This window comes from Girardinichthys multiradiatus, chromosome 12, assembly GCF_021462225.1.
Source record: "Girardinichthys multiradiatus isolate DD_20200921_A chromosome 12, DD_fGirMul_XY1, whole genome shotgun sequence".
In the NCBI taxonomy this organism is placed as follows: domain Eukaryota; kingdom Metazoa; phylum Chordata; class Actinopteri; order Cyprinodontiformes; family Goodeidae; genus Girardinichthys; species Girardinichthys multiradiatus.
Window position 1 is genome coordinate 34,764,529 of NC_061805.1, and position 22,831 is coordinate 34,787,359.

Consider the following 22,831-nt stretch of genomic DNA (forward strand, 5'->3'; position numbering starts at 1 on the left):
CAAGAGATTTTCACAAAACAATTGTTGTTCATGTTTTATTTGACACAGATGTCATTCATTGTTTTTACATTTCTTTCCTGTTAAGTGACAGGCTGAATTTATTTCCGCTAAAACTGTGTTTGATTCATCTGAAGATGAGTAGAATTGTTTTAAATGAAACTAAATAGTCTATAATATATTCAAAACTACAATGATAACGCACCATAGCAAAAATCAACTGATTTGTTCCCTGAACTCACATGTTTATTTCTATTTGTAAAGATAAAAATATAATTTATAGTAACGAACATAACTTTTTGGCTGAAATTTATTCTAACCTCAACTTTAATGGCAACTATTGTGGGTCACAGCTTTTTATAGGTTTCAGTGTTAATTGAGGAACATAAATCACCAAAGGATTTGAACCTTTTAAAATGCTGTAACTGTCCTAATTTGTAACCGCAATATATGATCTTGGAAATGTATTTAACTGATTGTATTTAACTCATTAAAATGAAATATTTTGACATACAACTCTTGTAAACATACCAACTAGCACAGAGAGTAATCATAGGCATTTATGAAGTGGGCCTCCATGTTATCATTTTATATTAATCTCTGAATATCCAAAGTGTTTTTTATCTCTACTTTGGAATATATTTTCCTTATTTCGTATTCATTTCTGTCCCCAAACACTCAAGAGAGAAAATATTGGTTTAAGAAAATATCAGCATTAGTTTGGGCAGGGCCTAAAGGAGTCTAAGCAGTCTCTCACTTTTCAAGAAAGAGCTGCATTTTAGCTAAATGCTTACCCAGTGCGTGTGCACTTGTAAGCATGTGAACTGTACATCAGCAGCTGTGTTTATACTTGTTGCATCAATAGCTAATGTGTTCCCACACTTGACTGTAACACCGCCTATCCTTTTCATCTTCTGCTTTTGCAAAACTGTAGACAATTGATATGACAGAGAGGAAAGAGTGTCAGTGTGTGCATGGGCAGACACACTAAGTCAGAGCAATGAGACTCAGTGCCAGCTGATGAGGTAACCTTTTCCACCCCCGTTCTTTCAGTTGCTCTTGTCCGTGTGGCTGATGTACAACAAGTCTCGAGCTGCTGTCTTCTGCATTGTAATTTGCCATAATTTACTCCGAAGCACAATAATCAAGTGGCCTCAGTTTCACCCCATCCCCTCTTAACCCAGCAGAATTAAAGTGAAAATGAGATTGCGTCTCAGGGCAGAGAGTAGCGCCATGAAAATAGAGAAAGGAGGGGAATAGAGCTGCTGTGCCGACCAGACAGTAAAGTCCACCTAAAAAAATCAGCTATAGGCATCATAAAACGTATCTCATGCTCCAGTCCAACTAAATGCAGCGTTAAAAAGCCTCTCTGCCACACGCAGCTGTTGGCACAGGCCCAGAGCTGAGCCGCTTCACTTTGAGGGTACACTAACTGGACATATCGTATGAAACACCCCAAGAAAGGTTGAGTATGTGGCCTGTTGCCTGACGGACACAAATACAAAAAGCATCTTTGTGACCTACCTCTGAGAGAAAAGTCTGTGCTGACTTCTGTGCACCTACATGCAGTAGGTACTCATACACGTAAAGAGCCAACCTGTGCAACGAGAAACAAGAGAGGATGAGCTTCAAGTTGTTCATGAGGAGAGAAAAAGCTTAGTATGGTAATGGTAACATATAAAACTATTCATACAACATGAATGCTTTCACATTTTGTCAAATTACAACCCCAAACTTAAAAAATATATTATTGGGATTTTAAGGTAGCCTCCGTTGATTCTCCACCTTAATGTGTTAGAGGGTTTGGGTATCCCTACAATCCTGAGGACTACTGAACAGCTGCATTTGCAGCAAAATGAGGTTATATAAAGTATTGACTTACAGAGCTGGAAAAAAATGCAGGCCAAAAATTGTATTATTTCCTTTTTTATTAATACAGTGCACACTTAACAATTATCCACTACTTTGTGTTGGCCTAGCACATATAAATCCTGAAGAAATGCAGTGTAGAGTCTTTAATGTGACAAAACATATTGATAAAGAAATGCCAAACATCCTCAGAATACAATATGAGGCGATGTGTTAAAACATTACAGTCAGCTACAAACCCCAAATGTTCACAGCACCCTCAGCACACTAATCAATGTAAAATCATAAGGGCAGGCTCTTTAGGCCCTTACTGTAAAACCAACACATTAGAAAAAATAAATAAATAGTGCCATGATGACATTGAAGAGCTCATCTGTGGGTCCATTTCTCTATATGAATGTCTTCCCACAGGTTTGATCAGATTGAGTATTGATGCAAACACTATATAAAAACTGTATTACAGGTCCTTCTCAAAAAATTTGCATATTGTGATAAAGTTCATTATTTTCCATAATGTAATGATGAAAATTTAACATTCATATATTTTAGATTCATTGCACACTAACTGAAATATTTCAGGTCTTTTGTTGTCTTAATACGGATGATTGTGGCATACAGCTCATGAAAACCCAAAATTCCTATCTCACAAAATTAGCATATTTCATCCGACCAATAAAAAAAAAGTGTTTTTAATACAAAAAACGTCAACCTTCAAATAATCATGTACAGTTATGCACTCAATACTTGGTCGGGAATCCTTTTGCAGAAATGACTGCTTCAATGCGGCGTGGCATGGAGGCAATCAGCCTGTGGCACTGCTGAGGTCTTATGGAGGCCCAGGATGCTTCGATAGCGGCCTTTAGCTCATCCAGAGTGTTGGGTCTTGAGTCTCTCAACGTTCTCTTCACAATATCCCACAGATTCTCTATGGGGTTCAGGTCAGGAGAGTTGGCAGGCCAATTGAGCACAGTGATACCATGGTCAGTAAACCATTTACCAGTGGTTTTGGCACTGTGAGCAGGTGCCAGGTCGTGCTGAAAAATGAAATCTTCATCTCCATAAAGCTTTTCAGCAGATGGAAGCATGAAGTGCTCCAAAATCTCCTGATAGCTAGCTGCATTGACCCTGCCCTTGATAAAACACAGTGGACCAACACCAGCAGCTGACACGGCACCCCAGACCATCACTGACTGTGGGTACTTGACACTGGACGTCTGGCATTTTGGCATTTCCTTCTCCCCAGTCTTCCTCCAGACTCTGGCACCTTGATTTCCGAATGACATGCAGAATTTGCTTTCATCCGAAAAAAGTACTTTGGACCACTGAGCAACAGTCCATTGCTGCTTCTCTGTAGCCCAGGTCAGGCGCTTCTGCCGCTGTTTCTGGTTCAAAAGTGGCTTGACCTGGGGAATGCGGCACCTGTAGCCCATTTCCTGCACACGCCTGTGCACGGTGGCTCTGGATGTTTCTACTCCAGACTCAGTCCACTGCTTCCGCAGGTCCCCCAAGGTCTGGAATCGGCCCTTCTCCACAATCTTCCTCAGGGTCCGGTCACCTCTTCTCGTTGTGCAGCGTTGTCTGCCACACTTTTTCCTTCCCATAGACTTCCCACTGAGGTGCCTTGATACAGCACTCTGGGAACAGCCTATTTGTTCAGAAATTTCTTTCTGTGTCTTACCCTCTTGCTTGAGGGTGTCAATAGTGGCCTTCTGGACAGCAGTCAGGTCGGCAGTCTTACCCATGATTGGGGTTTTGAGTGATGAACCAGGCTGGGAGTTTTAAAGGCCTCAGGAATCTTTTGCAGGTGTTTAGAGTTAACTCATTGATTCAGATGATTAGGTTCATAGCTCGTTTAGAGACCCTTTTAATGATATGCTAATTTTGTGAGATAGGAATTTTGAGTTTTCATGAGCTGTATGCCAAAGTCATCCGTATTAAAACAATAAAAGACCTGAAATATTTCAGTTAGTGTGCAATTAATCTAAAATATATGAATGTTAAATTTTCATCATGACATTATGGAAAATAATGAACTTTATCACAATATGCTAATTTTTTGAGAAGGACCCGTATATGATCCAGAGCAGGTTCTACTCAACCCTGCCTAGATCTACATGGTACTTAGAATTAATAATGTAAGATGTTGTCATGGCATAAATTAAATGACGTCATGCCATGTATTTTGGCTTATTGAAACACACACTACATAGCTCTAAATATCAGATAATGAAGCAAATGTTTTGAAACATCAAATCCTGTCACACCTTTAAACATTTCTCTTGCTTTTATCTGTCCGTTTTGCATACAGCATACATTGTCTATTGAAATGAAGGTTGTACAATTTACAGTGTTCAACTGCATCAGGACAGAGTAAGTCCCTTTTGCCATGACTTCACTGTCTTGCTTTGTTGCTTGTTACCTTATTTAGGGATCAGGTAAAGGCAGGTGGTGCTTGAGCGATATTTACACCAGTCACATTCCAAGAGCATAAGGCAGGGAAATAATGGTGAGATGGGTTCCTTTCACACTAAAAAAGCAATCATAGGAATCTTCTTAACTATAGTAGAACTTCAAATATAAACATGATTTAAACTGAACAATGATAACTTATATACATTTTTCCAACAGTTTCTTTATAAAGTATGCTTGGCGCCACTGGAGAGATCTGCAAATGTGCGTCCTTCGAGGTGTTATATTGCCGGCAAAAAAGTTCTGTCCATTTAATGTAGCTCAGAAAGTACTTTACTTGTCAAATTTGAAATCTTAACAGAATTTTTTACATTTAAGCTTGCAATATATTAACTGGCTTTATTAAGATTTCATCATAATAATAAAAAATAAATGTTTAACAGCCGAAACCATGATGTTTAAGAATTTTCCCAGAACAGGCTATAATCTGGGGTATTTTATGTTGGTACTGATAGTCATGAGAGATGTTCACACTCTTCCCTCTTTCTGTTTTGGACGTTACTTTACTCTTATACAGAATTTTTTTTAAAGATACCATGTTTGTTTAAGAATAACAAAATAGAGCCTCTATTCATTTCTGTCTTTTCCATTGTGGCCTGATGTTTAACCAAAGAAACAGCAACAGAACGTTTTACAGGGACAAGGTTACCGGAAAAATGAGGGGATTGAAAAAAGCTCTTGACACATTGTCAACTGAGCATGAATAAAAGATGTGCTCTTTTTTGTGAAGACACTGTACAGCTCAATGTTTTCAGGAACAAACGTTTTCTGTCTCTGCCATGCACATCGTTTTCCTGTCAACCCATCAAAATCTGTCCCCTCTCTTGTGAACCGCAGTGCCGACAACAGAAGCGTTAGTGTAGAACAATTTAACATCAGTGATAGAGGTCACGTATCTGATGTGGATACTTTGTCATCAGTGGTAAGGATGTTGACAGGTTGCATAAATGAATTCAGTGCCTCAATGGGAAAAATTAGAAAACAAAAGCAGCTTCAGCCCACTTCTTCACAGGATCTTTTGTTTTTGTTCTGAGGTTTATTTGTATATAGTTGCATTTAACTGTTTCATCAAATGATCAGGAATCTGGACATTATAAACAAGGATGAAGCAGACCTGTGGAGGTCTAAAACTGTCTTCCTGATAACATGGCTGATTTCTTTTGATTTTCCCATATTGTCACATAAGGGAGAAGTGTGTTAGAGGTATTGCCTTAAAATGCATACACAGGTGTGCGTCTATTTATCTGATAAGTTCGGAATTTAGATATCATAGGCTTACAAATACATGCCATCCATGCCTACATAAACTTAATCTTTTATAGAACATGATAAAAACAATTCTCCAAACAAAATCCCCTGTAATTATTTTGGTGTTCTAAATGTCCAAAATTTCTAATGCATTATTGGATACGTGCAGAACCTGAGCTGGGAAAGGAGAGGTGCTCAGTGTTAATAAACTGTGATATTTGGATTATAATGTGTCCAAATATTTGCAATTTTTGGACACAATATAATCATTCTCACAACTTAAACAAAGAGTCAACCCAATACTCTTAGCAAATAACAGTGCTCAAATTAAACAATGTTTGTCTTTAACCTGTATTTAGAGCAAGCACTAAAGGGCTCTACAGGTCCTTCTCAAAAAATTAGCATATTGTGATAAAGTTCATTATTTTCCATAATGTCATGATGACAATTTAACATTCATATATTTTAGATTCATTGCACACTAACTGAAATATTTCAGGTCTTTTATTGTCTTAATACGGATGATTTTGGCATACAGCTCATGAAAACCCAAAATTCCTATCTCACAAAATTAGCATATCATTAAAAGGGTCTCTAAACGAGCTATGAACCTAATCATCTGAATCAACGAGTTAACTCTAAACACCTGCAAAAGATTCCTGAGGCCTTTAAAACTCCCAGCCTGGTTCATCACTCAAAACCCCAATCATGGGTAAGACTGCCGACCTGACTGCTGTCCAGAAGGCCACTATTGACACCCTCAAGCAAGAGGGTAAGACACAGAAAGAAATTTCTGAACAAATAGGCTGTTCCCAGAGTGCTGTATCAAGGCACCTCAGTGGGAAGTCTGTGGGAAGGAAAAAGTGTGGCAGAAAACGCTGCACAACGAGAAGAGGTGACCGGACCCTGAGGAAGATTGTGGAGAAGGGCCGATTCCAGACCTTGGGGGACCTGCGGAAGCAGTGGACTGAGTCTGGAGTAGAAACATCCAGAGCCACCGTGCACAGGCGTGTGCAGGAAATGGGCTACAGGTGCCGCATTCCCCAGGTCAAGCCACTTTTGAACCAGAAACAGCGGCAGAAGCGCCTGACCTGGGCTACAGAGAAGCAGCACTGGACTGTTTCTCAGTGGTCCAAAGTACTTTTTTCGGATGAAAGCAAATTCTGCATGTCATTCGGAAATCAAGGTGCCAGAGTCTGGAGGAAGACTGGGGAGAAGGAAATGCCAAAATGCCAGAAGTCCAGTGTCAAGTACCCACAGTCAGTGATGGTCTGGGGTGCCATGTCAGCTGCTGGTGTTGGTCCACTGTGTTTTATCAAGGGCAGGGTCAATGCAGCTAGCTATCAGGAGATTGTGGAGCACTTCATGCTTCCATCTGCTGAAAAGCTTTATGGAGATGAAGATTTCATTTTTCAGCACGACCTGGCACCTGCTCACAGTGCCAAAACCACTGGTAAATGGTTTACTGACCATGGTATCACTGTGCTCAATTGGCCTGCCAACTCTCCTGACCTGAACCCCATAGAGAATCTGTGGGATATTGTGAAGAGAACGTTGAGAGACTCAAGACCCAACACTCTGGATGAGCTAAAGGCCGCTATCGAAGCATCCTGGGCCTCCATAAGACCTCAGCAGTGCCACAGGCTGATTGCCTCCATGCCACGCCGCATTGAAGCAGTCATTTCTGCAAAAGGATTCCCGACCAAGTATTGAGTGCATAACTGTACATGATTATTTGAAGGTTGACGTTTTTTGTATTAAAAACACTTTTCTTTTAATGGTCGGATGAAATATGCTAATTTTGTGAGATAGGAATTTTGGGTTTTCATGAGCTGTATGCCAAAATCATCCGTATTAAGACAATAAAAGACCTGAAATATTTCAGTTAGTGTGCAATGAACCTAAAATATATGAATGTTAAATTTTCATCATGACATTATGGAAAATAATGAACTTTATCACAATATGCTAATATTTTGAGAAGGACCTGTATATGTTTTCATTTTTCTTGTGGAAGTACACCAACAAACTGAAGGGACATTTTATTATTACCTGTTCACTCAGGCAGTTTGTGATGGATTTTTCTTTCAAATTCAAGTAGTCAGGTTTTTAAGGAAAGTCCTCTACCCAGTCCTTAGCTGTAAATCTGACAAGACAGCTGCTGTGAGCTAAAGCAGTCAGAGTTGATCTTAGTTTAATGCACATAGCTTGCAAAAACACTGACTTGCTTCTGTGCTAGTAGTTTTGGGGGCCTTTGTTTTTACTGAGAGGTTGTGCAAAGAGATTTTGAAGCTCAACAACAGCGTCAGCTTAAAGCAAAAACATGAACTTCTTTTCCCAGGATCAGCATTTAAGGAGACCAGTAGATCACTGCTAATCAATTTACCAGTGAGGCGATCAGAGTCTGGCAGCACTTCAAATCACAACGGGCATTTGCTTCAGTGATTGGATTCGCCTATTATAGATTAGGCTCGGATTTTTTCACCCTTGTTAGAGATGAAATGGAAAAGCGATTATCTGAATTGACATGTTAAGTAACATATTTGCAGGACCTGCCACTATGCTGACACAGAAAGATGTAATTAAATGTTTATTGTAAGTAAAAAATAAAGTTCTGAGTATTTTTTTTAAATAATGCAGAAAAAATACCACCTCAGCAGTTTGAAATTTTATCAAACATTAGTGTTGAAGTAGACATCTACCACATATTCTAAGGATAGTAAAACTGGTAGGACCTTATTTAGTCATTCACACCAAGTAACTGCCACCAAAACAACTGATGTAACAGAGATGGATGCCTTGCCTTTTCATTTTCAGTGTGTTATGTGCATTTATGTGATAGATCAAGAGAAAGACTGGAATAATTGTGAATTAGAAAAAAATATAAATTTTTATACAAATAAAATATGAAAACTGGCATGGAGCTGTATTTAGCCCTCAGATTAATACAATCGTCCACTGTGACAAAGTGGGTGAGAACACCATTAGCCCAGAGAGTTTAATTTATTATTTTCACCTAACATTGTTGTTTGCTTGATTTAGCCAAACCTCATCCTGTAGTCTACAAACATTTACTATCCCGGGCTTGTTTATGTTTTGCAGTTTTACAGAACATCTTGGTTTAAATTAATTCTAACAAGACTTGGTAAGTCTACCTTTTATTTATATAGAGCTGTTAATTTGCGCCTTTATTTTAGGTTATGAACTTACCTGACTTACCTGTGTTACAGGAGCAAATGGAGAAAATGCCGCCTCACTTCCCGCATAAATAGCTTCCCGTAGAAAGCTGATTTCACAAGAAGGGACCAAGTGAAGAGGGGGGAGAGAAGCTGTAGGATTTTGCTAAAGTCAAATTTCGGCTTCTGTTTGCCTTAGCTTTGTATATTTTGTTGTTGATTTAATGGTTACAGTAAATTGTGTTTTTTTGTCACTAGTGTGAAGTAGCATCATTAAGTAAATGATTGTGATGTTTAGTTATACCTGGTTATTGGAATATTCTATTAGAGACCTTTTTTGACTTGCCTAAGACTATTTCAACAGAAGACTTTAGCTGTTCAGGAGAGGACCAGGTCAGTGTAGCCGAGTGACATTAATGCAGTTGACTGCAATTAAGTTCAGTTTTGTTAATTTTTGCCATGTTACCTTTTTCAATCAACATTCTTAGGGGGATTTTTGTATATATTTTCTTGGTCACATCTTTTTTGTACATAAACCACCTGCTACATTGGACAACATCTGTCCCTTTTGGCCAGGCTATCTCTACATCCATAAAAGGCCAGATTTGTGGAGTGACAGACAAATAGCTGTCCTGACACCAGATTCTCTCACCTGAGCGGCAAATCTGCAACAATCCAGGGTTACCATGGGCCTCCTGTCAGCTTCGCTTATTAATGCTCTCCTTGCCTGGTCTGTCAGAGAAGGTGGTGGCCTGACCTGTGTGCTGGGTTCCTTGCTCTTCATGATGCTGTTTCTTCTATTGTTCTGTAACAAACCTCTGAGGCCTTCACAGAACTGCTCTGTTTATACTGACAATGAAATGCACACATGAGGACACTATTTAATAGTTAGGTGAGGACAAATATCCTTTTTGTCTCACCTAATTGTCTTTCTTTTGGTTCTATTACATGGCATCCTTAGAAACTACACTAAAATTTCTGGGTGCAACATGAACTGTGGCAATGGGGTACGACTACTTCAACAAGGCTTTGTGCAAAGCTGTGGCAAAAATACAATACAATCTTTTTATAGGGTTTTATGTAAACTTGTTTGACAACCGAATCTGGTTATTACAAGATGTAAAAAAAGGGGAAAAAATAATTATATATGAACAACATCACATAACATGTTACACCACAGAGGATAGTTGTAGACGAAAACTGCAGAGACAGTCAGTAAGAAAAATAAGGTCCATTCTCGGATCCAATTGCTTGGTGAATCATCTTTAGCAAGAGTTACGTAGAGCAACCATCTTTGTATGAACATATGAGCACAGGGGTTTGTGGTGTAATTGTGTTCCACTTAACTTCTCTGTTTTGCTTCCATTTAACAATGCTTGTAGCCAATTTTTTATGCACAGTTCTAAAAAGGTTTATAGTAGGCACAAGATGATTTGTATCAACTATGTAACAATAACCAGGGGGAATGTTTCATACCAGGCTTCAAAACTGACAATTTTAAGTAATTTTCTACAATCTTTGTATAGTCTACTGAAAACAAATGTGGGTTCATGACTAATACAATTATTTATGAGCAGGGGGTCACTCATAATTATTTTAATTAATTTGGGAGGTTTAATTCTGTTATTTTCATAAGAGACAACTTGACCAAAAGGGGATTAGAACCAAAACAAATAGAAATAGGGTACAACATGGAATCTTTAGATTAAAAAATACAATGAAATTGCATGCTGCTTGTCTCGACAATTCGTGAAAATATTTACCTATTAGACAAATAATCTGACATACAATGGTTTAAGTACAAGCAAGGGTTTGTTTACATGTATGAAATGAAAATAAGAATGAAAGAAAAAGTAATGGATTGATCCAAAATGAAGGCATGAATTGCCAAAAGAATATTGCCACTTTTGCTACAAATGTCCAAAAGACATTATGCCTGTATTTTGATCCATGTCAGGTGCTGCTTTACAAATAACTCTGCTTTCTTTTAAGGGAGATGAGATTTCCTGCTTGCCACTATTTAAAAACAAGCCATAGTTGATGAGTCTTTGCCTATTTATACAGTTATGTACTTTAACATTTAAATACTGGACGAATGTGAAGCGTGGGATGCAGTCTTCAATTTGTTTTTTCGAATTCCTTGTACATTGTTGTGTGTAGTCTTGGGCTGGACTTGCTTCTATGTCCACTCCTGGAAGACTGGTATCTGTCTTTCATGTTTTAATTTGTGAATCTATAGACTTAAAACAGTTTGCAAATGGCCTTATAAACATTCCCACTCAGATTAACAGCAACAGATGCTTCATTTTGTAGCAGCACACATTTTAGTAGTTTGGTCCATTAAACTGCCAACTTTGCTACTGTCAAAAGTGCTGAACTTTAGAACATCATTAGAACAGCTCTATAACAGCCCTGTGGACTGTACCATGTGTTGCTAACTCAGCTGAGGTAGTATTTCAGAGCTGGCAATTATATTGTGCACTAAAAACACTAAATAAACCTACAACTTTAAAAATGTTGCAGTCTCAACCATAGGCGTTTTACACTATTGGCTAGCAGAGGCTAAAATTATAGTTTATATTTAGCTATGATTATTTGTTGTAGCTCTTTTTATGGTTTCTACATACCTTAGGGAAATATCAGGATCTTTTGTAGTCTCTTTGACATTAGTTTGCTAATTACATACTACATCTGTCAGATGTTTATTGATGGAAAACCGGTTCAACACTGTTCTGCAATTCTTCAATAATGCCACTGCAGCTTATTTTGGAATCATCCCAAATTTTCCTGGTATTTCCACGGAGCTGATTCCCCACATCAATTTATCCATCTGTTGCTGGAAGTGCTCCTTAAATCCCTAGTCTTGGTTTCACTAGGGCATTTTTTTCTGCCTGCGCTAAACAGCTTGTTTTTTTTTAATGTCCTGTGTCTAGTTTTATTAAGGAATACTTTCTGTTTTAGATTTAACTCCATTCTTATGGTCAAATAAAACATTTTTCATACCACTGATACAAATAGGCAAGCTCTTCTACAAATGAACTGAGTTCTGGTGCTGCCCCAGAGTCTCCTATCAGTTGGATGTGCGCAGGAAACCTTTAGTGGGAGGTGTGATGGAGGCATCGTCATCTGATACCAGAATCACCAACAACTCCTGTAGATGCTGAGGAACAGAGGCTTTACTTCAAGCTCCACCCAGATTACGGAGCTCCTTACCTTATCTCTAAGCACAGCCACACTAAGCAGTAAGCTTATTCCAGCTGCTTAGAACAGGATCTCATTTTGATCCACATCTCATGACCACTTATGATGGCTGCAACATAGGCAGACCAGTAAATCAAGAGCTTTGCTTTTTGGCTCACCACCAGAGGACCAGAGCACCGCCTGAAATTCTGCAGATGTGACCCCAATCCATTTATCCATCCCCCCCTGTATCCATTATCAGTCGAGTCCAAGATACCAAAACACTAGAACTGAGCCCCAACCTGGAGGAAGCTAACTACCTTTTTTCTGTTAAGAGCCATGGCCTCCGGCCTATAAGAGCCAAACCTCATCCTGGCCTCGTCACACAATCAATTAATCAAATTTGTTGTTCAATGTTGATTTTGTTTCAAAACAATCACAAACACAACCAACAGTTTTTAAATAAAAATTTTAAATATAATTTAAATAAGCACATTCTTCTCTACAATTATTTACTTACAGTGCCTTGCGAAAGTACTCGGCCCCCTTGAACTGGTCAACCTCTTGCCTCATATCAGGCTTCAAACATAAAGATATAAAATTAAATTTTTTTGTGAAGAATCAACAACAAGTGGACACAATTGTGAAGTGGAATGAAATTTATTGGATGTGTCAAACTTTTTTAACAAATAAAAAACTGAAAAGTGGGGCGTGCAATATTATTCGGCCCCCTTACGTTAATACTTTGTAGCCCCACCCTTTGCTGCAATTACAGCTGCGAGTCTCTTGGGGTTTGTCTCTATCAGTTTTGCACATCAAGAGACTGAAATTATTGCCCATTCTTCCTTGCAAAACAGCTCGAGCTCAGTGAGGTTGGATGGAGAGCGTTCGTGAACAGCAGTCTTCAGCTCTTTCCACAGATTCTCGATTGGATTCAGGTCTGGACTTTGACTTGGCCATTCCAACACCTGGATACGTTTATTTGTGAACGATTTCATTGTAGATTTGGCTTTATGTTTTGGATCATTGTCTTGTTGGAAGATTAATCTCCGTCCCAGTCTCAGGTCTCTTGCAGACTCCAACAGGTTTTCTTCCAGAATGGTCCTGTGTTTGGCCCCATCCATCTTCCCATCAATTTTGACTATCTTCCCTGTCCCTCCTGACGAAAAGCAGGCCCAAACCATGATGCTGCCACCACCATGTTTGACAGTGGGGATGGTGTGTTCAGGGTGATGAGCTGTATTGCTTTTACGCCAAACATATCGTTTTGCATTGTGGCCAAACAGTTCGATTTTGGTTTCATCTGACCAGAGCATCTTCTTCCACATGTTTGGTGTGTCTCCCAGGTGGCTTGTGACTTTTTATGGATATCTTTGAGAAATGGCTTTCTTCTTGCCACTCTTCCATAAAGGCCAGATTTGTGCAGTGTACGACTGATTGTTGTCCTATGGACAGACTCTCCCACCTGAGCTGTAGATCTCTGCAGTTCATTCAGAGTGATCATGGGCCTCTTGGCTGCATCTCTGATCAGTCTTCTCCTTGTTCAAGATTAAAGTTTAGCGGGAGGGCCGGGTCTTGGTAGATTTGCAGTTGTCTGATCCTCCTTCCATTTCAATATGATTGCTTGCACAGTGCTCCTTGGGATGTTTAAAGCTTGGGAAATCTTTTTGTATCCAAATCCGGCTTTAAACTTCTCCACAACATTATCTCGGACCTGCCTGGTGTGTTCCTTGGTCTTCATGATGCTCTCTGCGCTTTGAACAGAATCCTGAGACTTTCACAGAGCAGGTACATTTATACGGAGACTTGATTACACACAGGTGGATTCTATTTATCATCATCAGTCATTTGGGACAACATTGGATCATTCAGAAATCCTCACTGAACTTCTGGAGTGAGTTTGCTGCACTGAAAGTAAAGAGGGCCGAATAATATAGCACGCCCCACTTTTCAGTTTTTTATTTGTTAAAAAGGTTTGACACATCCAATAAATTTCATTCCACTTCACAATTGTGTCCCACTTTTTGATTCTTCACAAAAAAATTTATTTTCAACCTTTTGTTTGAAGCCTGAAATGTGGCAAGAGGTTGACCAGTTCAAGGGGGCCGAATACTTTCGCAAGGCACTGTATTTTGTAAAATCCCTCTAATGTGGCTGAACACCCCTGCTTAGGGAGGTCTTGTTTTGGAAAGACACTGGGAGTAAACATCGCAGAAAGAAGAAAGGAGAGCAACAGCAGCTTCAACCTGACTGCTATGAATTGAGGCATAGTGAGTACAAAACACAGTAAATGGCACCATTTTATACCAAGACATGAGGGCCAAACAATAACAACCAGAATGCAGAGGAATGAAAGGGCAGATGTAGCATCAGCATTTCGCAAACAAAAAAAAGAAAGAGTCTCTTTCTGTGTTCTGTGGGAACACTTTGGATTTATAAAACACACGTGTTAGATAATGTACAAAATTTGTTAGTTTGTGTTGTCTGCATAACTCAGCAACACAACAAATCTGTTCAACTACTTAAAATTCAAATATGCAGTTATCTTAGAGTAACTAATGCATAAAATGCAATAATATAATTTCTTAAATCTTTCTTCCTAAGATCTTTCAACAGTTTAGTGCACCAATTTGTGAGCAAGTTTGTTTAGAAAAACAAAAATGATAAATTTTCTTTTATGATTTGTAATTTTTAAAATGTAGGTTTTGTTTGGATGCTTTTCTTTATTTTCAGTTTAGTATTTCTCAGATACTTTTAAAAAGCACTAAGTAAATTTTTCATTGTATATTTTTATACATAACATCCTAGATTTTGGATGAATACTTTGTCAGAGATTTTAAGGGAAGATTCATTGAGATAAAAACAAAACATGCTTAGATCATTCAGCTTTTTTCCAAGTTGTTTTTTCCAAACCAAGTGAATAATTATTTATATAATGGTGATTTTAATATTGATCTAAATATTCTTGATCATAATATTTTTCATTATTGAGCTACTCTTCTTCACGCTCAATATCAAACAGCTCTGTGCACAATGAAGGTCATGACCTGAAGATGCAAAGAGCACCACATCATCTGCAAAAAAAGCAAACTTGGGACCCTAAAACACCTCCTTATCCTGTCCATGAACAGCACAATAGGATCCTTAGTGTTTCTTACAGTGTAGAGACATAAAAAACAAAAACAAAACAAAATTCAATGACTTGTTGAACTGCTACTTCTTCCACTTTCAGTTATGTTCGCTAGCTAAATACAGCATGTGATTGGTAAGAAAACAATAAGAAATCCACTGGAATCTATTTCAGCTCTAGTTCACATTTCTACATAGAGAAAAACACTATATAGCCAAAAATATTGGGTCACAGCACCAAATCCATGAATTCCGATGTTAGAATCAGTTCCATGGCTGCAGGTGTTTAAAGTTTAGTGTGGAGAAACTTGACTGGCCTGCACAGTCCTGACCTTAAATTTCTTTACACCTTTGGGATGAAACAGAGCAGAGGCTGCAAGTCTGGCTCTCTCATCTTACTATGAACACACTCCTAAACCTTGTGGAAGATGTTTACAGAATAGTTGCCGGCTGCTATTGCTGGCAACGGTGGGTACATCAACAAATTGGACCCTTTAGATTAAGAATAGAATCATCAAAGTTCATGTACATGTAAAAGTAGAAAAATACCTTTGGCTGTGTAGTGTATTTGTCTGAATTCAGAAATTACAGGTTAGAATATCTGGATTGTGTCAGGCAGAGATTAACCTGCAATGCCTCTACAAATAGGTCAAGCACAAGGTAATCTCACATTCAGTCAAGTGCAAGTAAAACATCCCTTTTCCTGCACTATTTTCTTACATAAATTTAGTTCTTATATTTGTAAAAATATGCCAAGTTATGACTTATAATCATGGGCTACTGATTAAGAGAAAGAAATGGCCAAAGCCTGACCCACACCATTCTCTCTGGGTCCATCACAGAGTCAACTTATAGAGAAATTTGACAGAAGCAAGAATACTAGAGACTGAGATAAAAGGATGTGAGGCAGATGAGCTGGGATTAGAGAGAGAAAGAAAAATAAGACAGGTTGAAGGTTATGAGTGATATAGGGTGAATCCCAAGAGGAGTACTCTTTTAATCTATAAACCTTTACATTCTAATGTCGAGTATTCTCACTGAGCTGCCTCTCAGTTAGCCCCGCATCCCTGCTGTGACCTCCTTCGATAAATTAACACAAAGCCCCGTGCTGCGAATACTCAGACTGAGCCAGACAGCTTTTCTAATGTTCTCAAAAAGGAAGAAAAAAACATTTGCTTGTCACATATACAAATGAAGTACTGGAAGTTATCAGTATTGCAAGTCTCATCCATATGCACCGAACCTGCTCATATTTTCCTAAATAAATGTTATGGACTGCTGTATAAGATGGGATCATAATTGCAAAATATCCAAAATTCAGTGAAGGAATACATAATTTACTTATCTCCAGCATATTCTTTTCAAAATACTGCTTTGAATCCTTTACAACAAAGACGAATGTTGATAGAATTACATTGTAAAGTATCTGCTGCAATATTTTTAAGCATTTTGTTTGCAGTGAACAAACTAAGAAAACAAGTCATAGAGAAGATCTATGACAATTGTAATTCAAGTGAACTCATATTTGCTTCATCAGAAACATTTCTGGGTAGCTTTGTTGTTTACATTTACCCCTGAAGTCAAAGGAAATAGCTTCAAATTCATCTAAACAGTGTTCCACTTTCAAAACCAGCAGGATTTGGTAACTGATATGCTTTTGACCAGGCTAATATTAGCAATAGAAGCTAATAACAACATATTTCTCTACATTTTGTATTTTCAAAAACTGTAGCAATATGTCCACCAAAGGTTTTAGGCCTGGGGTGGTGAGAAGCCTCTTACTTCTTCTGGACAACTTTGTACATTTGTCCAACTTGAGGAAATATGGAAAGCAAAATAAAGCCACATCCTTCAGCCGTAAATGTCTGTTTTTGACATACAACTACAAACTGAAATGGTTTCAATCTTGTTGTACTACTGTAAACCACAGAAAGATATGCTGCCTCCAGAATCGCTGTCCCATACATCTATTAATATTGATACCATAATTTAATCTCTTATCTTTTTAATATGCAGTATTTACTGAGGTGTGGGGCTGCAAAACTATAGGAAATCATGACAGAGCAATATCATTAAGAACTCACTGGAAGGACAATATTGTTGACGATTTCACTCACTAGTTTCTATCATGGCAATATCTCCACAACTCTCCCAGAGTCTCTTTAGGATCTTGATCAGCAAAATCTATTTCAGCTGTGGACTTAAAGGAGGTGAATGTCACCTAATAAATTATCGGCAAGCAGAGTTTAAATGCACAGCACCGGAAATGTTATAGCCTATGAAAAATTCCATCTAAACTGCCTTTTACTATTGCAATATTGCAGACGCTGATATATGTAATATATTGTGCAGCTTTACTGAGTGGGTAGTTGTTAAAAACGTTTAAGAAACGGTATTAATCATGGTATATTTACAAATCCACCATCATTGATTCTAAATGAGTTACAATGGATATATGTTTGCAATTCTCCAATTTGTTGGGAAATGCCAGGATTTTTTTTTACTTTGTTCTTTGCTTTGTTACATACATTTGCAGCATATTTGACTGATGCAATACAGACAGTGACAGCAGTAACTGCAAGTACAAAGGTAGCAAACTTTTACCAAACTAGGGCAAAGATAAACAAGGGAAACATATGCATCAGCTTTATCACCCCAAATATGCCAATAAAATGTAACCTGACTTTAAGAGAAGATTCTGATACATATTTGGGAATCACAAAGGAAATATCATTTTTTTTTGTAAAGAGCTAAATTACAAACTTCGAGATAGGGTTACTATAATTATTATACCATGTCCACGCCAAAGCCAAGCAGACTCTAAGGCTAAAGTGTTAGCAGGTCAGGCTCCTGACGGCTCTGGTGAGAACAGAGAGGGGACCCCAACATTAAAATAGAAACGTGCAGCAAGTGAGCTGCTGATCCTGCACAGGACAGCCCTGTGTGTGTGTATGAGAGCCAAACACTCTCTCTGATTAATCAAGCTCAGCAGCAGGGCTTTATGTGCCAAATAAGAGTCCTGCTAAATGACTTCACTTCATTCATTAATGTGGAGCATCTTCTGCGGGTGAAGAGGCCCCTACTTGCCAAACAGACAGAAAAACAGACATGTGAAAGCTACAAGAGACAGGACAGCAATGAGGGTAGTGGGGGCACTGAGGCAAGATAAACAACAACAAATATAGAGCCATTACGTTGCTGAATAATTCATCATATATAGGCAGGGCTTCAGGAAAACAACGGAGGAAACGAACAGGAGCCCAAACAACCTTGGGGATTATGGAGCCTTTATACTGAAGTGCAGATTCAATACAAGACCGTTTATGCACACACCTTCTCTGGAAAAGGTACACTAACCCCATCAAAGGTGTATCATGTTTTATAAATATCAGGTTAAAGTAGACAAATCTCCAGAGCTTTTTAAGTAGGCAAAACTTTAGCTTTACTGAATGTAGAGAACAGTTAAGACAAATGTAAGTGGAAGTGATGCACATAAATAGCTTTTTATGAACAGCTCTATCATCATTTACAACAACTGAATTTATTCCTGGTGCTTGTATCACTTTTTGTACGGCACTTTCTCTGTCCACTCAACTGCCTAATAAATGTTTTTGAATACAGTACTCAGTGAACAGCCAGCTTATTTAGCAATGACCTTTAGTGGCTTTTCTCCCTTATGGAGGTTGTCAATATCTGCTGTCAAGTCAGCAGTCCTTCCCATGATTGTGTAGGCCATAATATAACATTTATGTGTTAAATCATTTTTTATTATTGGTTATATTAAATATTATATGTTTATAATTAAAAACATCAAAGATAAATGCTCTAAATCTATCAGTCTGTATGTAATAGATATGAGGTTTCCTTTTTGAATGGAATTACTCAAATAAAACAGAAGAGGAGAAAGCGCTACAAGAGATAAGTAAAGTGAAAGAGAGATTATTGATGATATTAGCTGTTGGAGGAGGGAAAGGGATGGTGCTGCAGCATCTGAGCAGAACCAGAAAGAACAATGTAAACAGCTTGCTGCTGATAGTAACGCCAGGTTTGCAAAACCAGAACAGAAGTCAAGGAATAACACACTCTTTTATAGGATGGTCTTCAAACCTTTGTTTTGTAATGTGACAAGTTTGTAGGAACAAGTATCCAATATAAAAATATACAAAGCTTTTACATATTTTTTTGTGCATTGTCTAAAAGTAAAGCAGTCAAGAACATGCTTAAAATTAATCACCTCCTGGCAGTGCTTTGCAGCTATATTACTGGCTACCCCCACTGATGCTTTTCTAATTGGTATTTTTGCTGATGGTCGTAAGTTTAATCTATATTCTCCATTACCCTTCCATAGTATCCCCCGGGATCCCTCTAATGGCTCATTCTGAAGACAGAGCACTTGAATGAGAGTTATTCATATAAAGTAAACTCCTATCTCTGATGCTGACTTTTCTCTGACTTCAGCTGCTTCTCTGGTGCATACTGAGAGTTGGGAGAAGCAGTGAAAAGTTCACTGCAGCTTTGAAGATTAACAAAGTACGTGTCATAATCTTGCAGTTAAAAAAAAAACAGCCTAAGGAGAGACACTCGTAGTCAAATAAACAGTTTTATCTGCTTGTGTTCGATGTTTTGTCAGTGCTAAGATGATCCCACAAGCTTCTTTGCTGTGTAAATGTTTGCCGTAGCAGTTATTCCTCTTCCACAACTCATGAAGTGATAAACGCTCACAGAAACAAAATGACATCACACACAAACATACCTATATATATATATCTACACATTTTGACCTGATGTATACGTTCCACGTATCTAAACATATGGCTCATCCATGAAATTTCCTCTTTTAACAGAATTAAATGTTTGTTGTTGAATGCTTAAAAATCTACCTAAAGAGAGTGTTAAAAATATCTCTTGACTTGAATTAAAACTTCACAGTTTACTTCAGGCATACTATAGTGAACAGAACCACTGTCTTAAATAACTGAGGTCACACTCCTTCTAACAAGAAAAGTTTGCTGAAGTGCCAGACTAACGCTAGGATTTTCCCTTTATATTTTTATGACATGTTAAAACTTTGGCTAATGACATTACTGTTTCTTTGCAGACAAAACATAGAGGAAGGACTTGTTCTTCAGTTTCATCAATGGTTTGAATGTCACCATTTTTAGTGATTAGTGTTTCAGCTGCTTTCTGCTGTGTGATTGCATATTTCTCACATAAACAATTGCGGCTAAGCATAGACACACACAGGAAGAGCTGCAGCAGCTCACACAGTCATACTTTAACCACTGAACATAAATGTAAATACAGTTTTGCAATAATGCAATGATGGTTTTTTAAAGTTGGACACACTGCGTTAAGAATGTAATGAAGGTGATTACTGTGAAATAATTCATCCAGTAGGAAGAATTCCCCAAAGGTGAAAAGTCATGTAAAAGTCAAAAGAATGAAGCTCATATCCTGACAGGGAGGGAGAGCATTCCTTGGATCACCTCACTGCAGACCTTGTGTTTATCTTTCATTAACTAGAAATCCCACAAGTATCTCCTCATCCCTTTGCCCTCAGGACAGTCTAGGACAAGGTGAAAATAAATGCTTTGAGAACTTCTTTAGAAGCAAATATTATCATAGCAAGGTTTGAGTTGTAAGCTCTTTTAAAGATGCCCCTACAGTCAGGTGTATATATATTTGGAGAGTGACAATGTTTTAAATTTTTTTTCTCTGTATATTACCACAATCAGTTTTAAATTAAAGAACTCAGAAGCAGATGAAGTACAGACTAGCTTTAATTCAGTGGGTTAAACATTAAGATTGCATAAACATATGTGGAATTAAAGCATTTTAACACAATCCTTTCATTTCAGGGGCTCAAAAGTCATTCGACATTTTAAATAACTGGAAATAAAATGTAAATTTTTAATACTTGTTTGAAAACCCTTTGCTGGCGATGACAGCCTGAAGTATTGAACTCATGGAAATCACCAGATGCTGGATTTCCTTCTTTTTTAATGCTCTGCTGGGCCTCTAATGCAGGGGCTTTCAGTTGCTGTTTGTTTGTGGCCTTTCTGTCTGAGGTTTAGTCTTTAACAAGTAAAACAGATGATCAATCCTGTTAAGATCAGGTGACTGACTTGGCCATTCAAGAATATTCCACTATTTTGTTTGTGGATCAGCTGTTCTAGGCCTTCTCCATACTTTTTTCTTGCCAACATTTTGGTAGAGGTTCATCTTGGTTTCATCTGCCCAAAGACTCTTCTGGCTTTCTTAGACATTTTTGAGTCCAGTTGAGCTTTTCTGTTCTTGAGGCCTGTTGAGTGGCTTGCACCTTGCAGATATTGTCTGTATTTAGATTCACCAGTGAGGTCACCAGTGCTTGCTTTCTTTTTTTCTTCCTCCCAGCAATTTCTCAGATGGGTCTTTTCTGTTTCTTGCACCTTACAGGCAGAGTTCCTTTGATCTCATGTTTTCTGTTCACATAAAAATCTTCCAAAAAAAAGAACCACACTTCAAATCAAGTACAGGTCATAAATCTGCTTAATTGATAATGACATAACAAAGGAATTGCCCGCAGCTCCCACTGAAATAGCATTTGAATGAATTGTCCGATGACTTTTGGTCCCTTTAAAAAGAGGGTGGAACATGATGAGGAGCTAAAATTCTTAGACCCTTCATCCAATTTGAATGTGGATACCCTTAGAAAGTCTCCACATAATGTCCATGTTCATTATATAACCATAACTGGAATATGTTTTAGTAAACAGGTTAAAAACAAAACGTGTTAGTGTCAAAATATGTATGAACCTCACTGTAATTGCAAAAATGACTAAAGACAGACAAAAGACAAATTTGCAGCATGCATTATAACTGAGCTTCTGAGAATGAACATTTACAGATAGCAGCCAACTTCTCAAGCTACTCTGACCACAAGTCTAACTGCACTGCAAAATCTCCACCCTGTGCCGTAATCCAGGCTGCATCTTCAGACCCAGTAATCAAATGCGTAGTGTACGTAAAGTCGCTGGCAGCCAGAAACCACGCCTAAAAAACAAGAACTAATCATTTTATTATATTAAACTTCCAATGTTTCCAGTTTTTTTTTTTATTCAACTCACCTTCTTCATTTTCATCCTAGCTGATTCAACCTTTATTTTTGGTAACAAGGTCCCCTTTAGCAAAACTGTTATTATTTTCTACACATAATGTTGTCTAGTCAGAATTCAATTTAAACTGATTAGTTTGTTTGTTTGCGTGGCAGTTCAAATACAGGTGAAATTAAGCTGGTACTACTTCCATATTGAGTACAACAAATCAGAGCAGATGCAATTAAAATCCCAAACAGGCAATACATTAAAAATGAAGCATCTCCCCCTCCTGCCTGATGCAGACCCAATCAGACAAAGTGAAACAGCTTTAGTTCAGTCAGCAGAGCACAGACTCTACTGTCTCACAGAGCAGACAACAATGGCCAGGCCTGAGATAACAGGAAATGCCTGCTTATCCAAGGGAGGGACAGGCAGAGAGATGATGAGAGGGCGTGATGAGTATGCTCGCTGTTTACCAACAGGCTGAACAAAAAAAAAAAAAGTGTCCTGTCTGAGAAAATCTGCAATTTATTCTGTTTTTCTACAACTGTAATATTTTTCCAGAACAAGTAAAGTGGTTGAATCAAATGAATGCACAGGAAAAATTCATCATTTTCTTAATTTGAGTTCCATTTCATTGGCTTTGATTTGTTTAGATTGAGTCACCTCTCATGGGAAGTTTGTTTA

General features: G+C 38.1%; 1 protein-coding gene across 2 annotated transcripts in view; it reads right to left on the reverse strand.

Annotated features, from left to right (window-relative positions):
* The window catches only part of LOC124877503 (single-stranded DNA-binding protein 2), a 98,453-nt gene that overhangs the window by 55,042 nt on the left and 20,580 nt on the right, over window positions 1-22,831 (reverse strand). For both annotated transcript variants that reach the window (XM_047380742.1, XM_047380743.1), the window contains exon 2: window positions 1,522-1,594. In XM_047380742.1, coding sequence (XP_047236698.1) covers window positions 1,522-1,594 — 73 coding nt within the window. The remainder of the gene's footprint in view (window positions 1-1,521; window positions 1,595-22,831) is intronic.